Source organism: Heterodontus francisci, chromosome 2, assembly GCF_036365525.1.
Source record: "Heterodontus francisci isolate sHetFra1 chromosome 2, sHetFra1.hap1, whole genome shotgun sequence".
Lineage (NCBI taxonomy): Eukaryota > Metazoa > Chordata > Chondrichthyes > Heterodontiformes > Heterodontidae > Heterodontus > Heterodontus francisci.
Genome location: NC_090372.1, coordinates 14,098,605 through 14,122,093, shown reverse-complemented (window position 1 = coordinate 14,122,093; position 23,489 = coordinate 14,098,605). Strand labels below are relative to the sequence as shown.

Sequence of the window (23,489 nt, the reverse complement as noted above, 5' to 3'; positions counted from 1 at the left end):
CACCCTGGTCCACTCCTCCATTACCCCCACCACCTCGTCCCAGGGCACCTTCCCCTGCAATCGCAGGAGGTGTAATACCTGCCCATTTACCTCCTCTCTCCTCACTATCCCAGGCCCCAAACACTCCTTTCAGGTGAAGCAGCAATTTACTTGTACTTCTTTCAATGTAGTATACTGTATTTGCTGCTCACAGTGTGGTCTCCTCTACATTGGGGAGACCAAGTGCAGACTGGGTGACCGCTTTGCGGAACATCTCCGCTCAGTCCGCAAGCAGGACCCTGAGCTTCCGGTTGCTTGCCATTTCAACACTCCCCCCTGCTCTCATGCTCACATCTCTGTCCTGGGATTGCTGCAGTGTTCCAGTGAACATCAACGCAAGCTCGAGGAACAGCATCTCATCTACCGATTAGGCACACTACAGCCTGCCGGACTAAACATTGAGTTCAATAATTTCAGAGCATGACAGCCCCCCATTTTACTTTCATTTTTAGTTATTTTTTCTTTTTTTTTTACATTCTTTTTTACATTTTTTACAATTTTTTTCTGCATTTATTTCATTTCATCTTAGTTTGTTCAGTTTGCTTACCCACTGTTTTTTTCAGGTTTGCACTTGCTGCTGTTCAATATTCAGTGTATTTACACCTAATCTGTACTAATGCTTTGTCTTTCAACACACCATTAACATATTGTTTGCCTTTGCTCCGTGACCTTTTGGTTAGCTATGTGGCCTGGTCCAATCTGCACCTTCTCCTTTGTTATCTCTTGCCCCACCCCCACCTCACTTGCTTATAATCTGTGACTTTTCTAATATTTGTCAGTTCCGAAGAAGGGTCACTGACCCGAAACGTTAACTCTGCTTCTCTTTCCACAGATGCTGCCAGACCTGCTGAGTGATTCCAGCATTTCTTGTTTTTGTTTCAGATTTCCAGCATCCGCAGTATTTTGCTTTTATTTGAGACATAGGTTACCTGTTCAAGTAAGCAAAAACTATCTGCAGAGACACGATTTCCATCATTCTAGTGTATCCAAAACAACGTGTAGCAGTTTTTTGCCAACAAATTGTTGCTCAAGTACCTGGACTTAGATTACAATGATAAAAAGAAAAACTGTTATTGTGTGACTACAGTAGAATCCCTTTCTTAACCACAAAGCTAATATTTCTTTAACATTTTAGGACTGAATACCTATGTTCAAAATTAAACAAAACAGATGAGCTAAAAATAAATTTAGAACAAAATCATAGAATCATACAGCACAGATGGAGGCCATTCAGACAATCATGTCTGTGCCAGCTCTTTGAAGAGCTATTCAATTATTCCCACTCCTCTCTTCTTTCCCCATAGCCTCATATTTTTCCTATTCAAGTACATATGCAATTTTCATTTTAAAGTTATTATTGAATCTGTTTCCACCAGGCTGTCAGAGTGCATTCCAGATCACTGTTTTTTTTGCCAATTATCTTAAATCTCTGTACTCTGGTTAACAACTCGCCTGCCAGTGGAAATAGTTTCTTCCACCTACACTATCAAAATCCCTCATAATTTTGAAGACCTCTCTCTGTTAAATTTAGAAAGTCATTTGTCTGATGCATGGACAAGATGTCCAGTCCTCCAGAACTGTGCGTCTGCAACTTTGATGCCAGTCACTCTGGAGCATTTTACCACTTGTTGCTCTGCACTGGCTTGTCAATAAAAGTTTGAGATTTTTGTTATTCTTTCATGGGATGCGGCATTACTGGCAAGGCCAGCATTTGTTGCCCATCCCAAACTGCCCTTGACAACTGGGTGGCTAAAGTTTAGAAATTGGGTGACTCTTAGTCATTCTCTAGTTCTGTTGGAAGGTGAAAAAAGGTTATTTTGGACCGTCAATCTGTATCCAGCGAAGAGGGGGAGATGGTGGCGTAGTGGTAATGTCACTGACCAAGTAACCTTGAGGCCCCGGCTAATGCCCTCGGCACAGGTTCAAATCACATCTTGGCAGTTGGTGTAACTTAAACTCAATTAATTAATAAAAATCTGGAATTAAAAGCTAGTTTCAGTAATGGTGCCATGAAAACATCATCGATTGTCGTAAATAGCCAGTTCGTTCACTAATGTCCTTTAGGGAAGGAATCTGCCGTCCTTACCTGGTCTGGCCTACATGTGACTCCAGACCCATTGCAATGTGGTTGGCTTTTAACAGCCCTCTGAAATGGCCTAGGAAGCCACCCAGTCATTGGGATCTTTTCAGAAGCAGTTTGTTCTAGAGATGTTGAGAATTAGTCTGGTAGGCTTTCCAGGAGAATTGTGGCATCTGGGGTTTCAGTTATCATACTGGATACGCATGGTTTCTCAGAAACAGGAGGGAAGAGGTGAGCTGGATGCTTCTCTCTTGGCAGGCTGACCTCCAAAGCCTTCAAAACAGTCCACATCCCAACTGAACCAAAAATATATCCAAAAGCGAAACCAACTCTTGACATCATAAATCTTGACATTAAAGGCCTGCTCGGATCTGCAAAAAAAAAAATCCGACCCGAGCCCGACAGAACAACATCGAACCCGAGCCTGACGCGGCCCGAGTCCTTCCATTTTTTCCCGCGTCCAACCCGACCATCAGTTAACTTACCTTCCATTTTTCACTTTGTTGCTGAACTGCACAAGCATAAAATAACTGTAACAAAACCACCTTTCGAGTCCAAAAATTAAATTAACATTGGAGCCACTTACCCGTGATAGAGCGTGTCCGACCTGGCCTGACCCGAGCCCGAATGTCGGATCCGGAAGTGCAACCCAACCCGGACCAGACACGTCGTCAGGTCCCGTCGGGTTCGGCTTAGGTAGCAGGCCTTCACTTAACATGTCAGTTGTTTTCAAACAAAACCTCAACTCCCAGTGACTCTTGTAACAAAAAACACATCCGTGGAATCTTTTCAGTTTTCCAAATGAACCAATGTCCATAATCTTTGACACAAATCCTCAAAACATTTTAAGAATGGAGCACTTTCGTAGCACCCTCAGTACAGCAGATAGCTGTGGAGACACACTTTCTCCGATATGCCACTAGAATCACACTGAGCAGTTCAGGCTTATTAAACCATGAAACGTTTTCACACGTACGTGGAACCTTTACTATGTACTTGCTGAGGGTACAGATTGAACTTCTGTTTGTACTACTATACCCGTATACTATATTCAATCATATTGCAGCTGCCAACAGAAAGGCAACAGCCTAAAAAATGTACTCAAATTCCAACCAAGGACAGTGCACTTTTGCCTGATAGGCTAGTTCCGTTATACCACTGGTACGTCCGTGGAAATCAATGGGTGGGCTGCAGTTTCATTTTCAGGCCAGTGAACAAGTTTACTAATTATCCTATATGCGCAAAGGGAGAACACTTCAAAATAACCACTGTTATTTCCTGTACTGTCACGAGAGTTTTTTTAAAAATAAAAAACTAAGAGGTCTGTGTACCTTTATGACTGAAAGGACTTTCCGTGAAAATGACTGCAGAGACTTGGTTTGAAGAGTACAGACTGCAAGGCAATTGATGTCCAAGCAAAGGAAGATTTTCTGACAGGCTTGTGACTTCACTGTTGAAAGCTTTTGATTCCAGTTCTGCAGTGTGAAATAGACCAGAGGGAGCTGTGAGCAGCTAAAAGCCAGTTGCTGTTGGAGACCTGGGTTTGTAGACCAGAGAAGAAAAATCTATTCTCTCTGAAAATAAGCTTTGCATTTCAAGGAAAAATGTACTACATTTAAGGTGAGGTTTTGACCTGCCTAAAGAGAGAGTAAAGACCCAGAGAAAGAAGAGTTGCTACACTCTGTGGAGAAACAATGCTTTGGTGAAAGGAAGCCTTGTGTTTCAGGTGTGGCAGGTTGCTGTTGCCTCCAGTGTCAAAAATACCTTCCTCAAGAGTGAGTTCTGTTGCTTTTTGTGTTGTTTTTGGAAGATCCTGATATCTCAAGAAAGTTTTTACTGTTAGACTGCTACTTCAAAATTTAAGTAGACCTGTTGCTATCCTTAAGCTGAAAGATCTGTGCGCCGCCTGCTGCAGATAAATTGCCTTGAAAGCCTACCCATCACAGACTGTTTATTAAACTCACCTGGACAGACATCGAGTGGCATCTGACTATTCGACTCTGGCACACCTCACCAGTCTGGAAATATCCTACCAGACACTGACATCGTTCCTCAGAAACAGTTACAACTCAAATCACCCTTTTTCCCTGGTTAACTGATTTTTGAATGCATGTGCATGCATGAGGGTTAGGAAGATCAAGGAGTTATAAAATCTTTTCATCTATATAGATTTATATCATAGTTTAAAACTATATTCTTTTGGGCCTCCTTATCTCGAGAGACAATGGATACGCGCCTGGAGGTGGTCAGTGGTTTGTGAAGCAGCGCCTGGAGTGGCTATAAAGGCCAATTCTGGAGTGACAGGCTCTTCCACAGGTGCTGCAGAGAAATTTGTTTGTTGGGGCTGTTGCACAGTTGGCTCTCCCCTTGCGCCTCTGTCTTTTTTCCTGCCAACTACTAAGTCTCTTCGACTCGCCACAATTTAGCCCTGTCTTTATGGCTGCCCGCCAGCTCTGGCGAATGCTGGCAACTGACTCCCACGACTTGTGATCAATGTCACACGATTTCATGTCGCGTTTGCAGACGTCTTTATAACGGAGACATGGACGGCCGGTGGGTCTGATACCAGTGGCGAGCTCGCTGTACAATGTGTCTTTGGGGATCCTGCCATCTTCCATGCGGCTCACATGGCCAAGCCATCTCAAGCGCCGCTGACTCAGTAGTGTGTATAAGCTGGGGATGTTGGCCGCTTCAAGGACTTCTGTGTTGGAGATATAGTCCTGCCACCTGATGCCAAGTATTCTCCGAAGGCAGCGAAGATGGAATGAATTGAGACGTCGCTCTTGGCTGGCATACGTTGTCCAGGCCTCGCTGCCGTAGAGCAAGGTACTGAGGACACAGGCCTGATACACTCGGACTTTTGTGTTCCGTGTCAGTGCGCCATTTTCCCACACTCTCTTGGCCAGTCTGAACATAGCAGTGGAAGCCTTACCCATGCGCTTGTTGATTTCTGCATCTAGAGACAGGTTACTGGTGATAGTTGAGCCTAGGTAGGTGAACTCTTGAACCACTTCCAGAGCGTGGTCGCCAATATTGATGGATGGAGCATTTCTGACATCCTGCCCCATGATGTTCGTTTTCTTGAGGCTGATGGTTAGGCCAAATTCATATAGTTTAAAACTATATTAATAAGTAGTTAATTTTGTTGTTGTTTTAAGAAACCTGGTTTGGCATGCTTTATTCTGAGGGATAAATAAAGTGTTTAATGTGGCTAATTTCCAGTAGGTGGGAAACTTTACTAATATGCTGTGACTTGTGGAGTAGTGGGACTGAATTAACAGTGCATAACTCCCGCCTTGGTCATAACAGTACCAACAAAGGAAACTTCTTTGTGGCACAGTATGACCAGCCAAACAGCACATCTCCGTCATATAGAAAGAGGCCAAGGTGGACCTGTTTAATTAATGGCTCAAGGTTTCTCAAATACTGAGCTGGGACAAGTTTTACATGATTTAATATCCACTGCTATAATCCTAATAAGGCTTTTTTTGGGTGGGAAAGAGAGAACAGGGGACCACTCTCCACCTTTTAGAAGAATGAAATAGAATGGCTCAACACTTGACGATGTTACGTAGTGGAAACAACATTCAATTATCACCCTCAATAACCTGCGACTCGGGGAATCAGAATATTGAACGATAGCAAACACCAATTACCTAATGTATGCCACTATTAAACATGGTTTCTGTGATCTCAAGCTTACTGGTACATTTTCCTTGAAAGCTGTGTTATACAAATCTTGGTGTTGTTAATTTGCATGATCGACTAATTGCTAAATATACACAAAATTACCACCATTTTATTGGTCACACGCTATACACAGCTACTTAACTGGTAATAACTTGATGTTATCATAAAGGCAGTATCCATGGATCAGACCAAGTACCAGGGACGAGAAAAAATTATTATGGAAAAAACTACTAAGGTGAACATGTCACACATTAGATCATGAGGTGACTATGTTACAAAGGACTACAGATAGGTATCTACAATGTTGCAGCTAATGCATAGGAACCTTTTCCAGTAATTTTTTTTCAAATTCTTGAAAATATAAAATAGAATTTAGATTTTTAAATTCATTTCCCTTAAAATATTTGAAAGTTCTGATAGAGATCTTGATTAGCATTTTGCCAGAACACTGCGCATACTTTGTATGCTTTACTTTTGCATGCTTATAAACAAATTGATTTGCAGTATTTCTGTTATGTTAGGCCACTTCAAAAATGTAAGAAATGTTGGAAAAAAAATCTCTTAAATATTTCAGATTCAAACAAACATTAATAACAGGTTTCACATGTGCTACCTTGTCAAAGTGATAACAGATTGCAAAACTAATAGGCTTGACCTTTGGTCTCATCTCTCAATCACCCAGCCCAGTCTTAATTTGGGCAATGCAATGCACACCTGCGTCTCAACAGTCTATCATTCACACCCAACTTGCACTTTTAAATTGCAGATCCCTTCTACAGCAAAAAGCTGGTTGGGGATTTTCAGCGACAGAATAATTACTTTGTATAGGTTATTGACCTGTACAAGGATTTACAACCAAGGTTATGACACACAATAGGGTTCGTCTTGTGCTCAACTCTCCAGCGGCATGATTCAGATCACAGATCTCAGCAAAGAAAATATATTTGGGTAACTTACCCACGAAAGAAATGCTTTTTATCTTTTCTAGTTATAATCGATAATTACATTTTTCACCCTAAAATATGGGGATAGGAGATGAAATAACTAATTTTGCATTAGCAACTGATGTATTGAAAGAAAGACAAAAGCTTTTTCAGATAAATAAATGTGGCTTTGACCCATAAATAAATGTGGCTTTCCCAGGACTGCTGATTTAGAAACAGGACTATAAGCAAGAAGGCTTTCTCTTTTTTGGTTTGGCACAGCAGCAAAAAATGTACAATCTTATCTCACAAAACCACAATGACTTAAGTTATGAACAACTGATTCTGGTACTGTAAAATGTTTCATCAATTCCTTTGTCAAGAAGACTTTATATTAGGGCAGATAGTGATGCTTGTTGAAATGTGATGAAAGCTGGTTACTACAGAGTATGCGAGCTGTGGATTTTTGCTCAGATCCAAACCACGTATTTCTCTCCAAGTACCGTGGAAGAATCTAGAAGTAAGAAGAAAACTGAGGACACATATCTTTCATCAATGGTATATACCTTCAGTCAGAATGGAATTTAAATTTTCAGCTCGGTAAGTTAAATGCATTTTGATGCATTCCTGTTACTGGAACAATCTAATTTGCCCAGACCAAATGTCCAGATAATACTGTACCACATTATCCACAGATTAGCTTAGCAACAAGATCTTCCATGAACATTTTTGTCATTTCAACTTTGTCAGTATAACCCTATGTTGATTTCCAACAGTGGCGATACTGGTCTGCAAATTTGTACTATAGTGTATGTGTAACACCAACATCTATAAATCAAGACTAATAGCAGCAGGTGCATGGAAACACCATCAGCTCCAGAGACCCCTCCAAGTCACACATCATCTCCACTTCAAAATATATCACCGTTCCTTCATCAATTGCTGAGTTAAAATCCAGGAACACTTTACCTAACAACCCTGTGGGAGTTCCTTCACCACACGGACGACAATGGTTCAAGAAGGAGAACTGCCACCTTCTCAAGGGCAACTAAGGTTGGACAATAAATGCTGGCTTTATCAACAATTCACCTAAACTGAGAATGAATAAAACAAAAATGTTATAATGGTATTTCCATTATCCCATACTCCATCTTCCCAATTATTTGCTGGAATAGAATATTTTCAAAGTCTTGCTCACAATGCCCCTCACTAAACATTTGCTAATGTGCCCTCGTTTAACTGATGCAATCTCCTCTTTTCAGTGCATAAAATTACATTTAAAAAAAATGATATATTATAATGGTCTTCATTCCAGTGCTTAATCTTAGGATACTGCTGGAGCATACCTGCAAGATCACAAAATTTGGGAACCTTCATTATTCATTTGGAAGAATTGCCCCTTCCATTATGATTGTGTGTTCGGTTATTGCTCATGATGTACATTTGATAGTGTTGGCTATGCAATCACTAAGCACATCAAACATCCCATGTAGTTGATCAAATAAATTGCACAATATGCCTGGGAGAGTTATGTTTGCAGCAAATGGTTACAGAAATGTTTCCACTATAAAAAAGGTGGATCATGGAGTTCTGATGTTTCCTGTGTTGCTATTGAAATTCTTTTTGGCATTGTTCATAGCCAATTCTTCAATATCTGGGCACTCACTCAGTTTGACTTGAGGTCTCGTCCCAAAAATATTAGCAAACCTAACATCCAAAGAAGTATTTAACCTTGTGTGCCCAAATTACTCATCCTTGACTATTGCACAATAGTAGACACAAAGATCACGATCGTTTGTCATTTTACCCAATTCGAATGCAACACAAAAACAGACAAAACCTTCTGGTTTGACAGTGCAATTACACAACACTGAATTATACAAGTGATTGTAATGCAAGTAGAGTTTATTTCTAACATCACTATCTACAGCAATTTCCCATATTACTATCATCAGCAATATGTTTGGTCCTACATCATTATTGAAAAGGTCTAAACATAGTCTCAAAAACTTCAAAACTATTACATAAATAAAACCATATCAGGAAATAATCAGGTTATCTGGGAATATTGAATAAAACACAAGATGCTTCAGAGACCTCCGTCATTCTTACTGCAACTGCCCTGCCTGTCCGATTGAGCCCAGAGACAACCTGAAGTCCACAAGCCAGACTAGACACACTGGAAATTTAAATTTATGTCTGTGCATCAATAAATACTATGTACTGACTCATAAATATAACTGAATTCATCAAATCAATGTCAGGTTTAGGAAGACACTGGCCACATGGCAGCAGCTAATCATTTGCCACAGGCTGGATGAAAGGACCTCCCTTTCTGAATGCAGACTTTTTGAACCCTTCAATAGCCCTGCTCTAGAGCAAAGTGGGGGTGGGGGGGGGGGGGGGGTGGAGGGGGAGTGTTGGTGGAAAGTGAAAGAAATGTCCAATTAGGAAAATACTGACATTAGTTTACATTTTACAAGTTTCTGCAAAATCCACTCAAACTTTGGACAGGTGAAAACCCTGCCACACTACATGATCTGTTTAAGCAATTCAATTAGGGATATCTATTTTATGAAAGTGGTTCTCAATGGGGAAATTTCATAGTAATTATGTTTCCCTCGTTGTGCGGACATGTGATCTGGCCTAACTTGCAAATATAAATTTATAGACATCATACAGCAGTTAATACATCACTTCCAATGCTGATTCTTTCAGTGGAGCAGCGGGTAACTTTGAGAACAACGGCTGAGTAAAGCAGAAAATATTGAAATATCTCTTTCAGATGTTGATTGATTTGCTGTGCATTATTTATCAGGTTCAAAAGACAACAGTCCTGGTTGAAGTAAGCCACTGTACAGCAACTTAATTTTTTGCCAAATCATGTGAGGATATTGTATGCCCTTATTCGGCACCATATAATAAATATAGCAATACAATATGGAAAAACAGTGGATTTTTATTTGGATAACACTTTTTGTTCAGAAATAATCTGAATTAAAATTTCATAAGGATCTTGACTGAAAAGAAATGAACACTGAGGATAATTCAAGATTTAAGCTGAAGAAAACAGTAGAACAGGACAAAAGTCCTGTGCACTAAATAAAAAACAGCCTGTTAACGCTTTATTAATTATGTTTAATTGTTTGCAGGTCGTGGGCATTAACTGGGGATTCATTTGCACCCCTATAAATAGACACACACAGAAATGGTTTGTTGAGTTAGGAGGTGCATAATTGTAATTTGTAACTCTGTAAATAAATGTTTCTATAGGTGTTTAAAGATTGACTCCAATTCTATCCTTCACCAACTGTCTTTCTGGAGTATAACACAACCTACCAACATACTGAAAAGGTGCACTTTCATTGGCTCGGATATTGCTCTCAGTGGTGAGGAATCGGTGCTCGCCGTTCACCCCACTGACAGCTACCCAGAGACTTCTTGCGGGCTTGTCAACAGGGATTTCCTTTAATCCTGCATCTTTTCCAGTGCGGCACCCTCTACAAGGCGTGTGTGAAGATGACAAGCAACAGAGAAGCTCTTCAAACAGAATGAAGTATCCTCAATGAAACAGAGTCTAAACCAGAAAATATAAAGTAGGAAATAGAGAAGAGATTTAAATGATGTATAGAAAGCCAAGTAAAGATTGGGAAATACTGATCGGATTAAGGGAGAGAGATAAAAGAGCTTGGCAGAAAAAGTAAAAATATTTTCTTTTAAAAAAAGTCTCCAACACTAATTTTCTCATGAAGGAATGAGACTCCACACTTAAAACAGAGTCCTACAAGTACATTGCATAGATATGTACTGACAGTTGGTCTGACATACCAGCGCACATTAAGATTACTACAATCCTTGGTGCATCACTAAATGGTGTTAGTCCAACACAGCATTTTTAATGCTAAGTTCCACCAAAACGGATGGAAATGCACATGTAATTTTTCTTAAAACAAAAAGAAAAATTGATCTTTCCAAAATTGGTCTTAACCAGTTCTGATCAAGCAGAAGCACCCGCATATACAGTCCTATTTCTACACGTTCCATTTATTGCCTTTTGACAGACATGGACTCCATCCTGTATTTTGCAATTCAAGAAAAAGATTATTGGCAATTCTGTGGGATGTTAACCTATTCACTCCACGAGGTGTACACATTTAAGATGATAGGAGGCACAGGTCTACAAAATCAAAACTGTCTTATTGAATAATGAATCTGCTGACAAACCCGATTTGTAGCAGACTGATTTTAAACATTTTTTGCGAAAGCTAATAAGGAGCTTTATCTAATTAATTCAGTGAGTTCTAGATCAGTTTAAAATGAGAACAGATAGAAATTCAAGTGAGTACTGCCAATAACCACCCTCATTCATGCCTTTGCCACCTCCAGACTTGATTACTCCAATGGCCTGCCAGGTACCAGTGTTACTGAAGTAAGGACAATTTCCCCCCAATACTTGAAATACAAGATGCCAAAAATACTAATTCACTTTATCCTCTTCACTATATTCTGATTGAGGCCATGTGGACCTCTGTCAGTGCTACTCTGTAACTGATTGTTGAATGTACAGGAGAACAGGGTGACTCATTTTCCTCTTGTGCTGAAATGCATGGCTATTTGTTCACTATTTCTCAACTGCACGGTTGAAATCAGAACCTTTTCTCAAACACAGTGGTTTTATGTTGTAAAGGCAAAAATACCTAGCAAAATAAATCAAACAATATAGTCTCCACATGGACTTCCAAAAGGCATTTCATAAAGTGCAGTACAACAGAGTTGTGGAATAAAAGGGACCGCAGCAACATGGATACTCAATTGGCTAAGTGACAGGAAACAAAGAGTAGTGGTTACTGGATGTTTTTCGGACTGGAGGAAGCTTTGTAGCGAAGCTCCCCAGGGGCTGGTATTAGGACTCTTGCTGTTCCTGATATATATTAATGACTCAGACCTTGATGTACAGGGCACAATTTCAAAATTTGCAGATGATGCAAAACTTGTAAACACTGTGAACTGTGAGGAGGATAGTGTAGAACTTCAAAAGGACATAGACAGGTTGGTGGAATTGGTGGACAAGTGTGTGAAGTGATTCATTTTGGTAGGAAGAATGCAGATAGACTATATAAACGAAAGGTTGCAATTCTAAAGTGGGTGCAGGACCAGAGGGACTTGGGTGTATGTGTGCATAAATCATTGAAGGTGGCAGGACAGGTTGAGAGCATGATTAATAAAGCATACAGTATCCGAGGCTTCATTAATAGGGACATAGAGTACAAAAGCAAGGAAGTTATGTGAAACTCGTATAGAACACTGGTTCGGCCTCAACTGGAGTATTATGTCCAGTTCTGGATGCCACACTTTAGGAAAGACGTGAAGGCATTGGAGAGAGCGCAGAAAGGATTCATAAGATTCTGATGAAGGGTCACTGACCTGAAACGTTAACTCTGCTTCTCTCTCCACTGATGCTGCCAGACCTGCTGAGTATTTCCAGCATTTCCTGTTTTTATTTCAGATTTCCAGCATCCGCAGTATTTTGCTTTTATTTTACTGTAGAAGTTGGGACTGTTTTCCTTGGAGAAGGGAAGGTTGAGAGGAAATTTGACAGAGGTATTCAAAATCATGAGGGGTCTGGACAGAGTCAATAGGGAAAAACTGTTCCCATTGGTGGAAGGATCGAGAACAAGAAGGCAGAGATTTAAGGTAATTGGCAAATGAAGCAACGATGACATGAGGAAAAACTTTTTCACACAGCAAGTAGTTAGGACCTGGAATGCACTGCCTGAGAATGTGATGGAGGAAGGTTCAATCAATGCATTCATGAGGGAAATGGATTGTTATCTGAAAAAGATCATCCAAGACTATGGGGCAAAAGTGAGGAAGTGGCACAAGGTAAATTGCCCCTTCAGAGAGCCAGCACAGACACGATGGACTAAATGGTCCCCTTCTGTGCTGTAACAATTTTGTGATTCTGTGACTTAGCTGGCTGTGAATTCTTCTGCTAATTAATGTACTTGGGTTTTCACCACCTGTATCAACTCGCTGGGGAGAGGGGTGAAATTCTACTGGATTATTCATTATGGGTTGAATACAAGGACAAGTTTACAATACTGAAATGCATGTTTGTGCTTAATTTGCAATACGATATTACAAATATTTCAGAAGCCTTTATATTGGCAAGTCATCCTGATGACTAAACCATGCATCGGCACATAATACAATTCGTATTTCATTAAGGATAGGTACTGCTAATAATCTGAAACATTCAGTTTTGATCAACATATAAATAGATATAGACTACTACGTAAAGGGAGTTATTATGATTATAAATTGAAGAACAAAATTCAACAAACATTCTAGACAACAACATTTCCTACATCTAGTAGTAACATTCTCTTACACAGAGCAGAAACAGTGAGTTGGAATGCAGAGTGTAATCAACATAATACATGATTACAAGAGAATTACAAGACATAGAACCACATACAATTTACAGCACAGAACAGGTCATTCAGCCAAATTTGTTTATGCTTCACACGAGCCTCCACCCACCATAATTCGTCGCACCCTATCAAAATATCCTTCTATTCCTTTCTCCCTTGTACTTATCTAGCTTCCCCTTAAATGCATCTATGCTAGTCACCTCAACTATGGTAGCAGCTTCAGCATTCTAATCACTCTGTGGACAAAGAAATTTCTCCTGAATTCCTTTTGGATTTATTAGTGACTATCTTATATTTTACGGTCTCTATTTTTGAACATCCCACAGAGTGGACACATCTTCTACCCTAATGGACCCCTGTATAATTTTAAAGACCTTCATCAGGTCACGACTGTTCAATCTTTCTAGATAGTTGTTGATTCTTTATCATCCTTGAAAATCTCTTTTGTATTTTCTCTAGTAAGTCTTTTCCGTAATATGGAGACTAGAGCAGCGCACAGTGTTATCTTCTAGAAAGCCAGTTGGCGAAGGATGATACTGGAGCCAATCTTCATTCAGTCTTATAATTATTTACAGAGTGAAACATTAAAAGCATATACCTCCTAACTCAACCCCCACACTGTTTCATTAAGCTCAAGACAGACCCCAATTAATGCCCGCCACCTGCACATAATTAAATACAATTGATATACCATTAACAGATTCCCTTCTTTCTCTTTACAAAATACTTAACAGTTAACACACGCAAACACTTTAAAACAAATTTAAAAAATCCATATTGTCTACAAAGCGTTACATTGTGAGAAACCCTCAACAATTTCTTTCTACAAGCATTTCTTTTTGTAAAACCACCAGACAGTGGATGACTTGCATCTATCCATTTAATTTTAGAGATTTCCTTTCTTTCCAGCATTTGTTTCAAGCCAGCATCGTCAATCTGTAACCTTTTGTCACTCCCACTTTTTGTACAGTATACATTATCCCACAAGGAACAATTACCTCCATAAGTGTCAATGGGTATACTATCTTCAGTCGACCCCTTGTATAAAATCTCACTTAAAATATTTCACAAATAGAACCCCATATCCACTGCCTCCACAAAAGCCAGTGTTTCACATAACTCTTTTTAAAACATTTTCTTAGCTTCCCAAGCTAAAGGACAACATTTCCCATTTTCACCCATCAGAAATATTATGAAACCAGCGGCACTTGAATACTCATCAGGAAGATTAGCATGGGAAGTATCACTAAAAATTACTAGTTTCATGTTTTTTGGGAAACCTAAGGATGGAAACTTAAGTATGCATTTCTCCAGATTTAAGTTTTCCAAAGTTTTATTTGTCCTTTAAACATTCTCAATTTTAGGGTGTTTCATTGTAGTACTTAACTCCAACACATCAAAACTAGTATCTGGTTTAGTCTGAATGCACAACCAGTTAAACTGACCAATCAAGCTTCGCAATTTCTCTGGCTCTTCTTTAGATATATCATCTTTCTGTAATGACCGAGCACAATTAAGCGGAATGGGGGTAACACTCTCAAAATAGGATTGTAAATTTAAAGGTATTCCAGAACTAACCTGCTTAATATCTAAACTAATATAAAAGTTGTTTGAAGATTTTGATGGTGAGCGCGGTAACATTGAATGAGACGATTTTACGATTTCACACTATGTGAATTTGCTCTGAAAAGAGCAGTTGTTTCCTTGAACAAGGAGGTCTTCTAAGGAATAACTTCTTTTCAGGGCAAATTGTCATGGTGTAAAACTGTAAAATCATCTTAACATAAACCAATATATTTAAAAGACCCAGAGCCTGACTCCCAATTTAAAATTCTAATCTTATTAATAACATATTTCTCAAATTCCACAGTATCACCCCATAAGAAATCATCAATGTGCATCATGAAGGTACCTGAAAGGTTTCCTTTATGATACCAATAAAACATTGTGGGATCTTCCTTTAGTTGCACACAACCTATTTTCAGCAAAATAAATATCACTGAAAAATACTACATCCTGGAAACTATTCAAGTCACAGACACACTTGTTTAGTTTCCATAGTTTCCATTCTGCACCTGATGCATCTTTGGTGGTGTCAGAAACACATATCTCTGAAAAGTATCGCCCTGGAGAAATTCGGCTTTTATGCCAATTGATCTACACTTCCATGAATATGTGGCCTAAACAGCTAAAACGATTTTCAAGATTACTTTTCCAGCTGGAGAGTCCACTCTAACATCTATCTTCAAAACCCCTAGCAAGTAGCCTCACTTTAGCCTTATAAGTAATATCTGCAAGGACATTTTCAGTATAAATCCATCTATGTGACAAGGTTAGCTGCCCCTTACCTGGTACCTCAGAACAAACACCAAATTCTCTCCAATTATCTAATTCCTTTTTGTTTTGCTTCTCTTATTAGTTTATTCTCAAGTTTATTGGCAGCCACCAAAACTTCATGGTCAGGAAGAATTCTGCCTCCAATTCTATTGTGGCTCTGTTCTTTCTCCCTCATTTCATTGTGTAATCTATTCAAGCTACGGCCTCTACATACAGTAGTAGGCCTGAAAGACATCAAAGTGTAAGATCTCCCTCTCACAATTGGAAGCTCTTTCTCCAGTACAAATGTCACTTCCACACCCACTATGAAAACTTGCACTGCACTTTCTTATTCTCCACTCTTTCACCTTATTCTGCCAGTCTATGGCTATCATCCTTGCCAGTAGATTTTCTTGCACTCCCCACAATTGTCTCATTAGCTCCCTCTGGAATATATGTCATCCCAAGTTCCCATTCTGGGCAACTGGCCTTTGGAGGCGATAGCTCTGTTCTGTGCATCATGATTACTTACATTACCACTATTCAATCCTTGATCTACCATATTCTCTTCCTCGGGACCTTCGTCACAAACCTTGTTTTCTATCAGCTGTTCAGATTCTGAGATTTTGTAATTAATGCTGACCAATCATGAGGAATGAACCTAAACAGTTTGATTGCCATGTTTGATAACTACTGTCTAACCATCACGGCCTTACCAGGGCCTTTCCATTCCCTGTGACCCGCTCTTTTACAATACACCAAATCTCCTGAATTAAATTCTGTCTCAGATGGTCTTATACGATGCCACAGAGTTCTCTGAATTTTCTCCAAGACCTCAGCCTTGATGAAAGCCCATCTCCCTGCACGTAGAGCATTCAAAGGTGCAGAAAAAAATGAATTAATTGTAGCACTTTCTAGAGCAGGAGGACTATCGCACAGCACAGAAACCAATTGATAGGGACTAAACCCTCAACCATCTGAAGCGAATTCTTTGCATGAATATATCAACTTGCAGTTTGCGTGATCAGCTAAGATTTTCAGCTGCATTCCAACAATCACCGCGTGAATCCTTTCACAGAGTCCATTGCTGGAAGGACTTTCAGCTGCAGTATTCACGACCATAATGTTCAGGTTTTCACACATTTCTAAATTCATCACTGGCAAATTCCCCTCCATTATCAGTCAGAAACTTAGCTGGTGCCCCAAGTCCGGTCCCTATCCATTTCTCCATGACTGTCTATAATCAGTCTTTTGTCCTTGCTATGTATTAATGCAGAAAGACTATATCTGGTTGCCAGGTCTATCAAATGTAGAAGGAAAATATTTCTGTATTTGTCCCATACCTTTAGATCCATGGCAACTACTTTGTTAAAGTCACGTGCCAACGGAAGGCTAACAACAGGACATGGTGGTGTGCTCCAATACTGCTTTACAGATTTCACACTTCTCGCTGATCTCTTCTATTAGCCTTATGTACTCTTCTACGCCTGCATCCTCCAGCAAGGATTTTAATCTTTGACAAGAAGGGTGAGAAAATTGTTTGCGCAACTTTTAAGACAATTTGCTTTCTTTCTCTGATTTGTACCTGATGCCATTAATACTTCTCCAACACTCTGCCAAGAAACATCAGGTTTTAAGGGGATACAATAATGCCCTGATTGGGTAAACTGCAGATCCAGTGACTTGCCAAAAACAATTGCATTATCATGCTCAATATCAAGTTTCATTTGAGCCTTTTTCATAGAAGGTTTACTCAACAGCAAAGGCATCTCACTAGAGATTACACTAGTACTGATAAAGTGGTTTACTCCAGCTATTCTACATGGAATTGCAACTCTCTTTAGTGACCTCAATGTGTTGTCAACAGCAAACCTAAAGCAAGTGGTACTTTTATACTGCTTAACCTTGCATCGATCCTCACGACTGAGTGAATCTAGATAATATTTTAACCAATCTCTTCCATATATTGTCAAAGTGCAAGCACTATCTAGCACAGCAAAGTTGAAAGAGTCCATGACTAACATATTCATCCCAGGACTAAAACTCCTTGTGACTAGTACAATTCGTTCAGATTCATGATTACCTTCATCTTTTGCCTGAGTTCTCTGTGTCATGTGTCACTTAGAGGACCCTGCCTCTACAATTTGGGCAGTTCATTGCATAAGGACACTTACAGTCACACCTGAAGCACCTATTAATTGTTCCTTGGGCATTCCTGGGATTCATTCACCTATTATTGCTGTTCCATTTCTGTCTTCTACTGTAATAGCCAGATCTGCTAAAGGTGCTTTCATCCTCATTCTGCCTGTCTGCAACTCCTCCATTGTACTGACACCTGCTTCCAGTATCTGGACCATTTCAAAATCCAGCAATCATTGAGTCCTCTATTCTTGTGTCACCACAGAATGTCCCATTTGTTCCACCAAGGCTGCAGGAAATGACTGTTTCCCCAGAATTTTTTCAAGGCAGCAGACATCTGATCCAACAGGGAGTCTCTCGCTGAGAAATGAACCCCAGTTAGAACCAGGAGCGTGTCCACACCTTAGGACAATCCAGCAACCTAAACGCTGGCACTGAACCACGGATCTCTAAGTTGAATTTCCTCAATCTTTTATACAGCATGTTAAAGCCCGTGATATATTTCTCCATTGAATAACCATCTGTTTTCTGAAATCTATCAAAATCTGGCTATGCCTCATAGTAGAGCATGACTACCCGACCCGAAGGGACCCAACGACATGTGTCGGGGTCAGGTCGCACTTCCGGGTCCAGCATTCGGTTTGGGTCAGGTTGGGCCGGGTCAGACACACTCTATCACCACCTCCAGTAAGTGGCAACAATGTTATTGTACTTTTTGGACAAGAAAGGTTATTTAGTGACAGTTTTTTTAAGCTTGTGCAGATAAGTAACAAAGTGAAAAACTGAAGCTAGGTTAACTGATGGTCGTGTCAAGCGCGGGAGAAAATGAAAGGACTCGGGTCGGGTTTCATTCGCAGACCTGAGCCGGCCTTTACCTCATCGGCATTTAATAGATCATCATTCTTGCAAATTTCATTTAAGAACTCTAACAGAGGGTAATCACAGGCCAGCGATTTACACTAGCTTTCAAGCATTTCTCATAATAGCTAGTAGGATTGTAGTCTTCTGACTGAATTTTTTTTTAGTTTCCAACCTTGAACTTTAGGCAACCATCCTCTGCTACCGTATTATATTCCAGAAAACCAGTCGGTGAAGGATGATAGTGGAGCCAATCTTTACTCAGTCTTATATTTATTTAGAGTGAAACATTACAAGCATATACCTCCTAACTCAACCCCCACACTGTTTCAGTAAGTGTCTCTTTAAATGTGCTCAAGCCAGACCCCAATTAATGCTCTCCCCCTACATATAATTAAACACAATTGATATACAATTAATACACAGTATTTTTAAATGTGGTCCAACGAAGGTTCTATACAAGATAAATTCAACTTCGCTGTTCTTGAATTATATTCCTCTATAAAGAACCCCAATGCTTTGTTTGCATTTTTATAGCCTTATTAACTATCTTTAACGATTTCTGAATCTGTACCCCTGGAGTTCTTTGTGCCTTTACACCATTTAGACTCTTATTTTCCAGGAATGGGTGGCCTCCTTATTCCTCCAATGAAAATATACCATCTCACACTTAGCTATATTGAAATTAATTTTCTACTTACACATCCATTTTGCAAGTTCCTAAACATCATCTTGTATTTTATCCTGGTCTTCTGAAGTATTAACTAAATCCTGCAATTTGACATCAATTCGCCATTTCAGAATCTTTTGGCAATGTGATCTACCCCATTATGTTAGATCCTGGATTTGTTCAATTGCTCTGGTATCAGTTTTATAAACAGCTATTGGGAGGGCTGAATCACTTTTTTAATAGAAAAAAAGTGCACATAGCTCAAAGATATGTCATCACTTACCCTTACTACTCCTTGTGGAATATAGATCTCCTGTTGTTTTTTGTTATTGAACTCAGTTTTAGTCAACCACTCCACCTAATCCCATGTATGGCCAGCTCTTATTTTGGCATCCACAGTTCTGTCAATTATTTTTTGGTGTGCTTTGTCTTCTTATCACAAAGATATAGACCTCCACCTTAATATTACAGAAGCAACCTTGCAATGCAAAGGAACTGAAAAGCCATTCCCAGTGAGTGTTTTGCTGGATGTCGTTGACAGAACGTGCTTTTAGTGACAAAGTTAGACAGCTCTTACAAGTGGCATGCAAGTCTTACCAGATTGCATCTGGCCATATGGGGATGGCGTCTCAGCCTGCCCGTAGCACTATTATCATTATTGTCAGTGTGCAAATTCTGTTGAACCTCCCCCAACATCAGGGTGAATCCTGGTCAGCCTGGCAGTCACAAGTATATCTTTACATTAACTGTGTGCACACATTTGCATAGGCATTGTTGTTTTAAAGCAGGTTTTCATAATTTAGATGCAGTTTTTCTTGCAAATGTTCAGTTAACCAGTTTTTGCTTGACATGCCCTGCAGTATAAAAGGATTGTAGGTCATTTAAAAATCATAATAAAAAATACTCATGCCAGCTTGATATCAGCCATTTAACTACATATAACACTTAAGATTTCAACGAATGCTAGCTACGAATGAATTGATTAGAAGAAAGCAGTTACAAAGCTCTTAAAAGCAGAAAAATTCAAGATAGATATAAAAAAGGCCATTTGGCCCATTTTGGCTCATGTGCACAAAGACTTTATAGCCCCAGTCATAACTTCTAATGGTTTCTTAAGTGGTTACTCCAATCATTTAACTCCACTATTCTACCTTGATGTCTATTTCTTAGCTAACCATTCCTTGCATGATGGACTTCCTGACATTATCCCCAAATTTGTCTTTTACTAACTTAAACTTGTAAGTCCTTGCCCAACTGTCAAATTACTTCTATCTTTGCTCTACCATTTACTGACAATATGCTGCTATAAGTTTGCCTTTATCCACAATATGCAGTACGTCAAAACTTATCACTGTAATTCAAATCACATAATTGACCCCATAAACTTGTACGTGATGACACCATCAGCAACAAAACAAAAATAAAATCATCCAAATTCCACTTGTGAATATTAAGGTTGCTCCGAGTGTGGTTCAAGATGAAAACACATCCAATGGCCAAGATGCACATGAATCACTTGTGTTTTCTCTCACAGTTTACCAAGTAAACTGAAGTGCTTGTTCAGGTTCTGATGAAAGGTCGCTGACCTGAAACATTAACTCTGCTTCTCTCTTCACAACAGCTGCGTGATCTAAGTATTTCCAGCACTTCTGTTTTTATTTCAGATTTCCAGTGTGACGAAAACCCCACCTGCCAAGAATGAGGCATAATGATTTCGTCATCTGGAATATTAATTTTAAACTCTTACTGGCTGGAAACATTTGCATTCTAAGAGACAGTTGCCTGGAGAAGACAATGGAACTGCTCACTAATTCAATGAACCAAATGGATTTTGATCACAAGACATTGACTGCATGAAAGCCAGCATTCCAGCCCCCTACTGAGATGCCTACTAAGATCGAAAGAATCCACAAAACTCGCTGGGCAGGTTGTTTCAGGAAAAAAAAGCTATTCACGTGACTGGCCTGCTAGCCCGGGTTTGGTTTGAATTGTGTTCACAGAGCAGTTTGAAGTCAGACTGCAACTGAACTTGAAGGACAACAGCATCTCCCGTCTCCCTCCTTTTCTCTCTCTCACGAAAAGAAGAGACTGCAACTGGATTTCAAGAAGACTGAAAACCATCGAAACAAGTGTGAAACAGTGTACTGGGCCCCAACGAGACGGCAAGATCGAACGGCAATCAAAGACTTTACATCAAACTCAAACGACAGTAAATGAACTCCAGCTATTGCTTCAAACCTTGATTTTTTTCCCCTTTTCAGTCTCTATCTGCGTGCATGTTTATCGCATATGCATGCTAGCATGGTCATGTCACATATTTTTAGTAGTTTTAACCGAATTAGAGTTTTAAGGTTAATAAACCCAAACCTTTCTTATGTAAATCCTAAAAAACTTGTCTGGTTGATTGCTTTGCCATTACAATTGGAGAGCAGTGAACAAGGATTCACTGAGGGGAAGCTAAAAACACAGTGTTTTAAAAATTAAACCCTGTTAAGGCCAAACCAGGAAAAGGCTGAGAGGGAACCCCTAGACCCCTTTCTCACCTGATCGTAACACCAGCATCTGCAATAATTTGCTTTTTTGCTTGCTCAGGTTGTAGTGCTGCATTACAATACTACAACTGCACTGATTAGTTTAATCTCCATGAGAGATAAAAGTTTTTATAGGAAAATACATTTTGGCAGCTCAAAATCATTGGTCAAACATTTTCCCATCTCCTCAGAACACCAATATAGACTTGTAAATGCAAAATTATGATAGGACAATACACTTAAATGATTCTACAATTTAGACCTCTGAGAAAACAAAAATAAAATCACAATGTTGGTTGCAAATATTAAGAAAAACAATTTCTTTCGTCAAATCCTTCAACTGTTTACCATTTAATTTAATAATTCTGAAGCCAATATAGTGAAATTTTTGGTTTATATTCAAATAGAAATTGGACAGTTTTGCAGAAATAATATAACTCAACTGTTGTCTGAAAACAGAATTTATTTCCACGGGTGCCTTACCTGTCGCTGAATAATTTCTATGTTGGCTTTAGCCTTTTCTATTAGCTCTTGGATAACTTCAGGATTTGTCACATTTTTGTTTTCTCGAAAAGCATCCTTAATTCTCCGGAGTGCAAAGGTCCTTTAAGAGAAAAAACAGAATTAATAGTAATTTTTAACACTTCCACTGATGTTGCATTTATGGCTTTTAGGGCAGTACATTCCACATTCTCACAGCCCTTAGCGTAAAAATATCTTTTGGAATTTATTTTTAACTGACCCAATTCAAATTTTAAGATTGTGTCCCCTTGTTCTGGATTTCCTTACTGTATAGAAGAACCATTTGCTATCTGCAGTGTTGTAGTATCTTGAAATTGCATTGTTCATTGTGTACTCTAGAGGCTGCTGTAGAACACACATGCTAGCAAAGTGAAGGGAAAAGAATAAAGAAGCCTTTCTGTTCAGCTGCTGCAGTCTTTGTCTTTGCTTCATACCTTATACCAAACTCGGCTAAACCTCACTCAAGTCTCAACGACATTACACTAGCTATGCCATCAGTTCCCTTCATTATTTTAAACATCACAATCTGATCACCCATTACTTCCTAACCTCCAAAGAACAGGCATGACCAGGTCAATTCTGGGAAAATTAGCCAGCCAGAGTTCCTGAACATGACTGCCATCCAGTGATTCTTGGATGTGCATGCATACATGTGCAAGCTGAGCAGGACAATTGAGTAGCCTGTTAACACTCGATGTCTAAGCACACACAATAAAGACCCACTATTCAAATACAAGGCAGCTGAAACCCATGGATCATTATTCCAACGGTGGCCACTTACCATCAGTAAGAAAATTGGAGGGACTACAGCAATATTAAAAAATAAGTATCTACTTTTGCTGGATCCACATTCATGGCTTTAAAATAGTCAAAAATGAAATAATTTGATTTTATTGAACCCCTTCATAATTTCAAAACATGGAATCTTTTTATCAGGCTGTTTTAAACATATTCAGTGTTTCAAATAAATTATATTCCTATGTTGGTCTCCTTATTTAAGGGTGGATGTAAATGCACTGGAGGCAGTTCAGAGGAGGTTTACTAGATTGATACCTGGAATGAGCGGATTGTCTTTTGAGGAAAGGTTGGACAGACTGGACTTGTTTTCACTGGAGTTTAGAAGAGTGAGGGGAGACCTGATTGAAGTATATAAGATCCTGACAGTCATGACAAGGTGGATGTAGAAAGGATGTTGCCTCTTGTGGGTGAGTCCAGAACTAGGGGGCACTGTTTTAAAATTAGAGGTTGCCCTTTTAAGACAGAGATGAGGAGAAATTTTTCTCTCAG

At 39.4% G+C, this 23,489-nt stretch overlaps 1 protein-coding gene across 2 annotated transcripts in view; it reads right to left on the bottom strand.

Moving 5' to 3' along the window:
* lyrm4 (LYR motif containing 4) overlaps window positions 1-23,489 on the bottom strand; it is a 218,872-nt gene that overhangs the window by 143,859 nt on the left and 51,524 nt on the right. For both annotated transcript variants that reach the window (XM_068054483.1, XM_068054482.1), the window contains exon 2: window positions 22,164-22,284. In XM_068054483.1, the coding sequence (XP_067910584.1) occupies window positions 22,164-22,284 (121 nt within the window). The remainder of the gene's footprint in view (window positions 1-22,163; window positions 22,285-23,489) is intronic.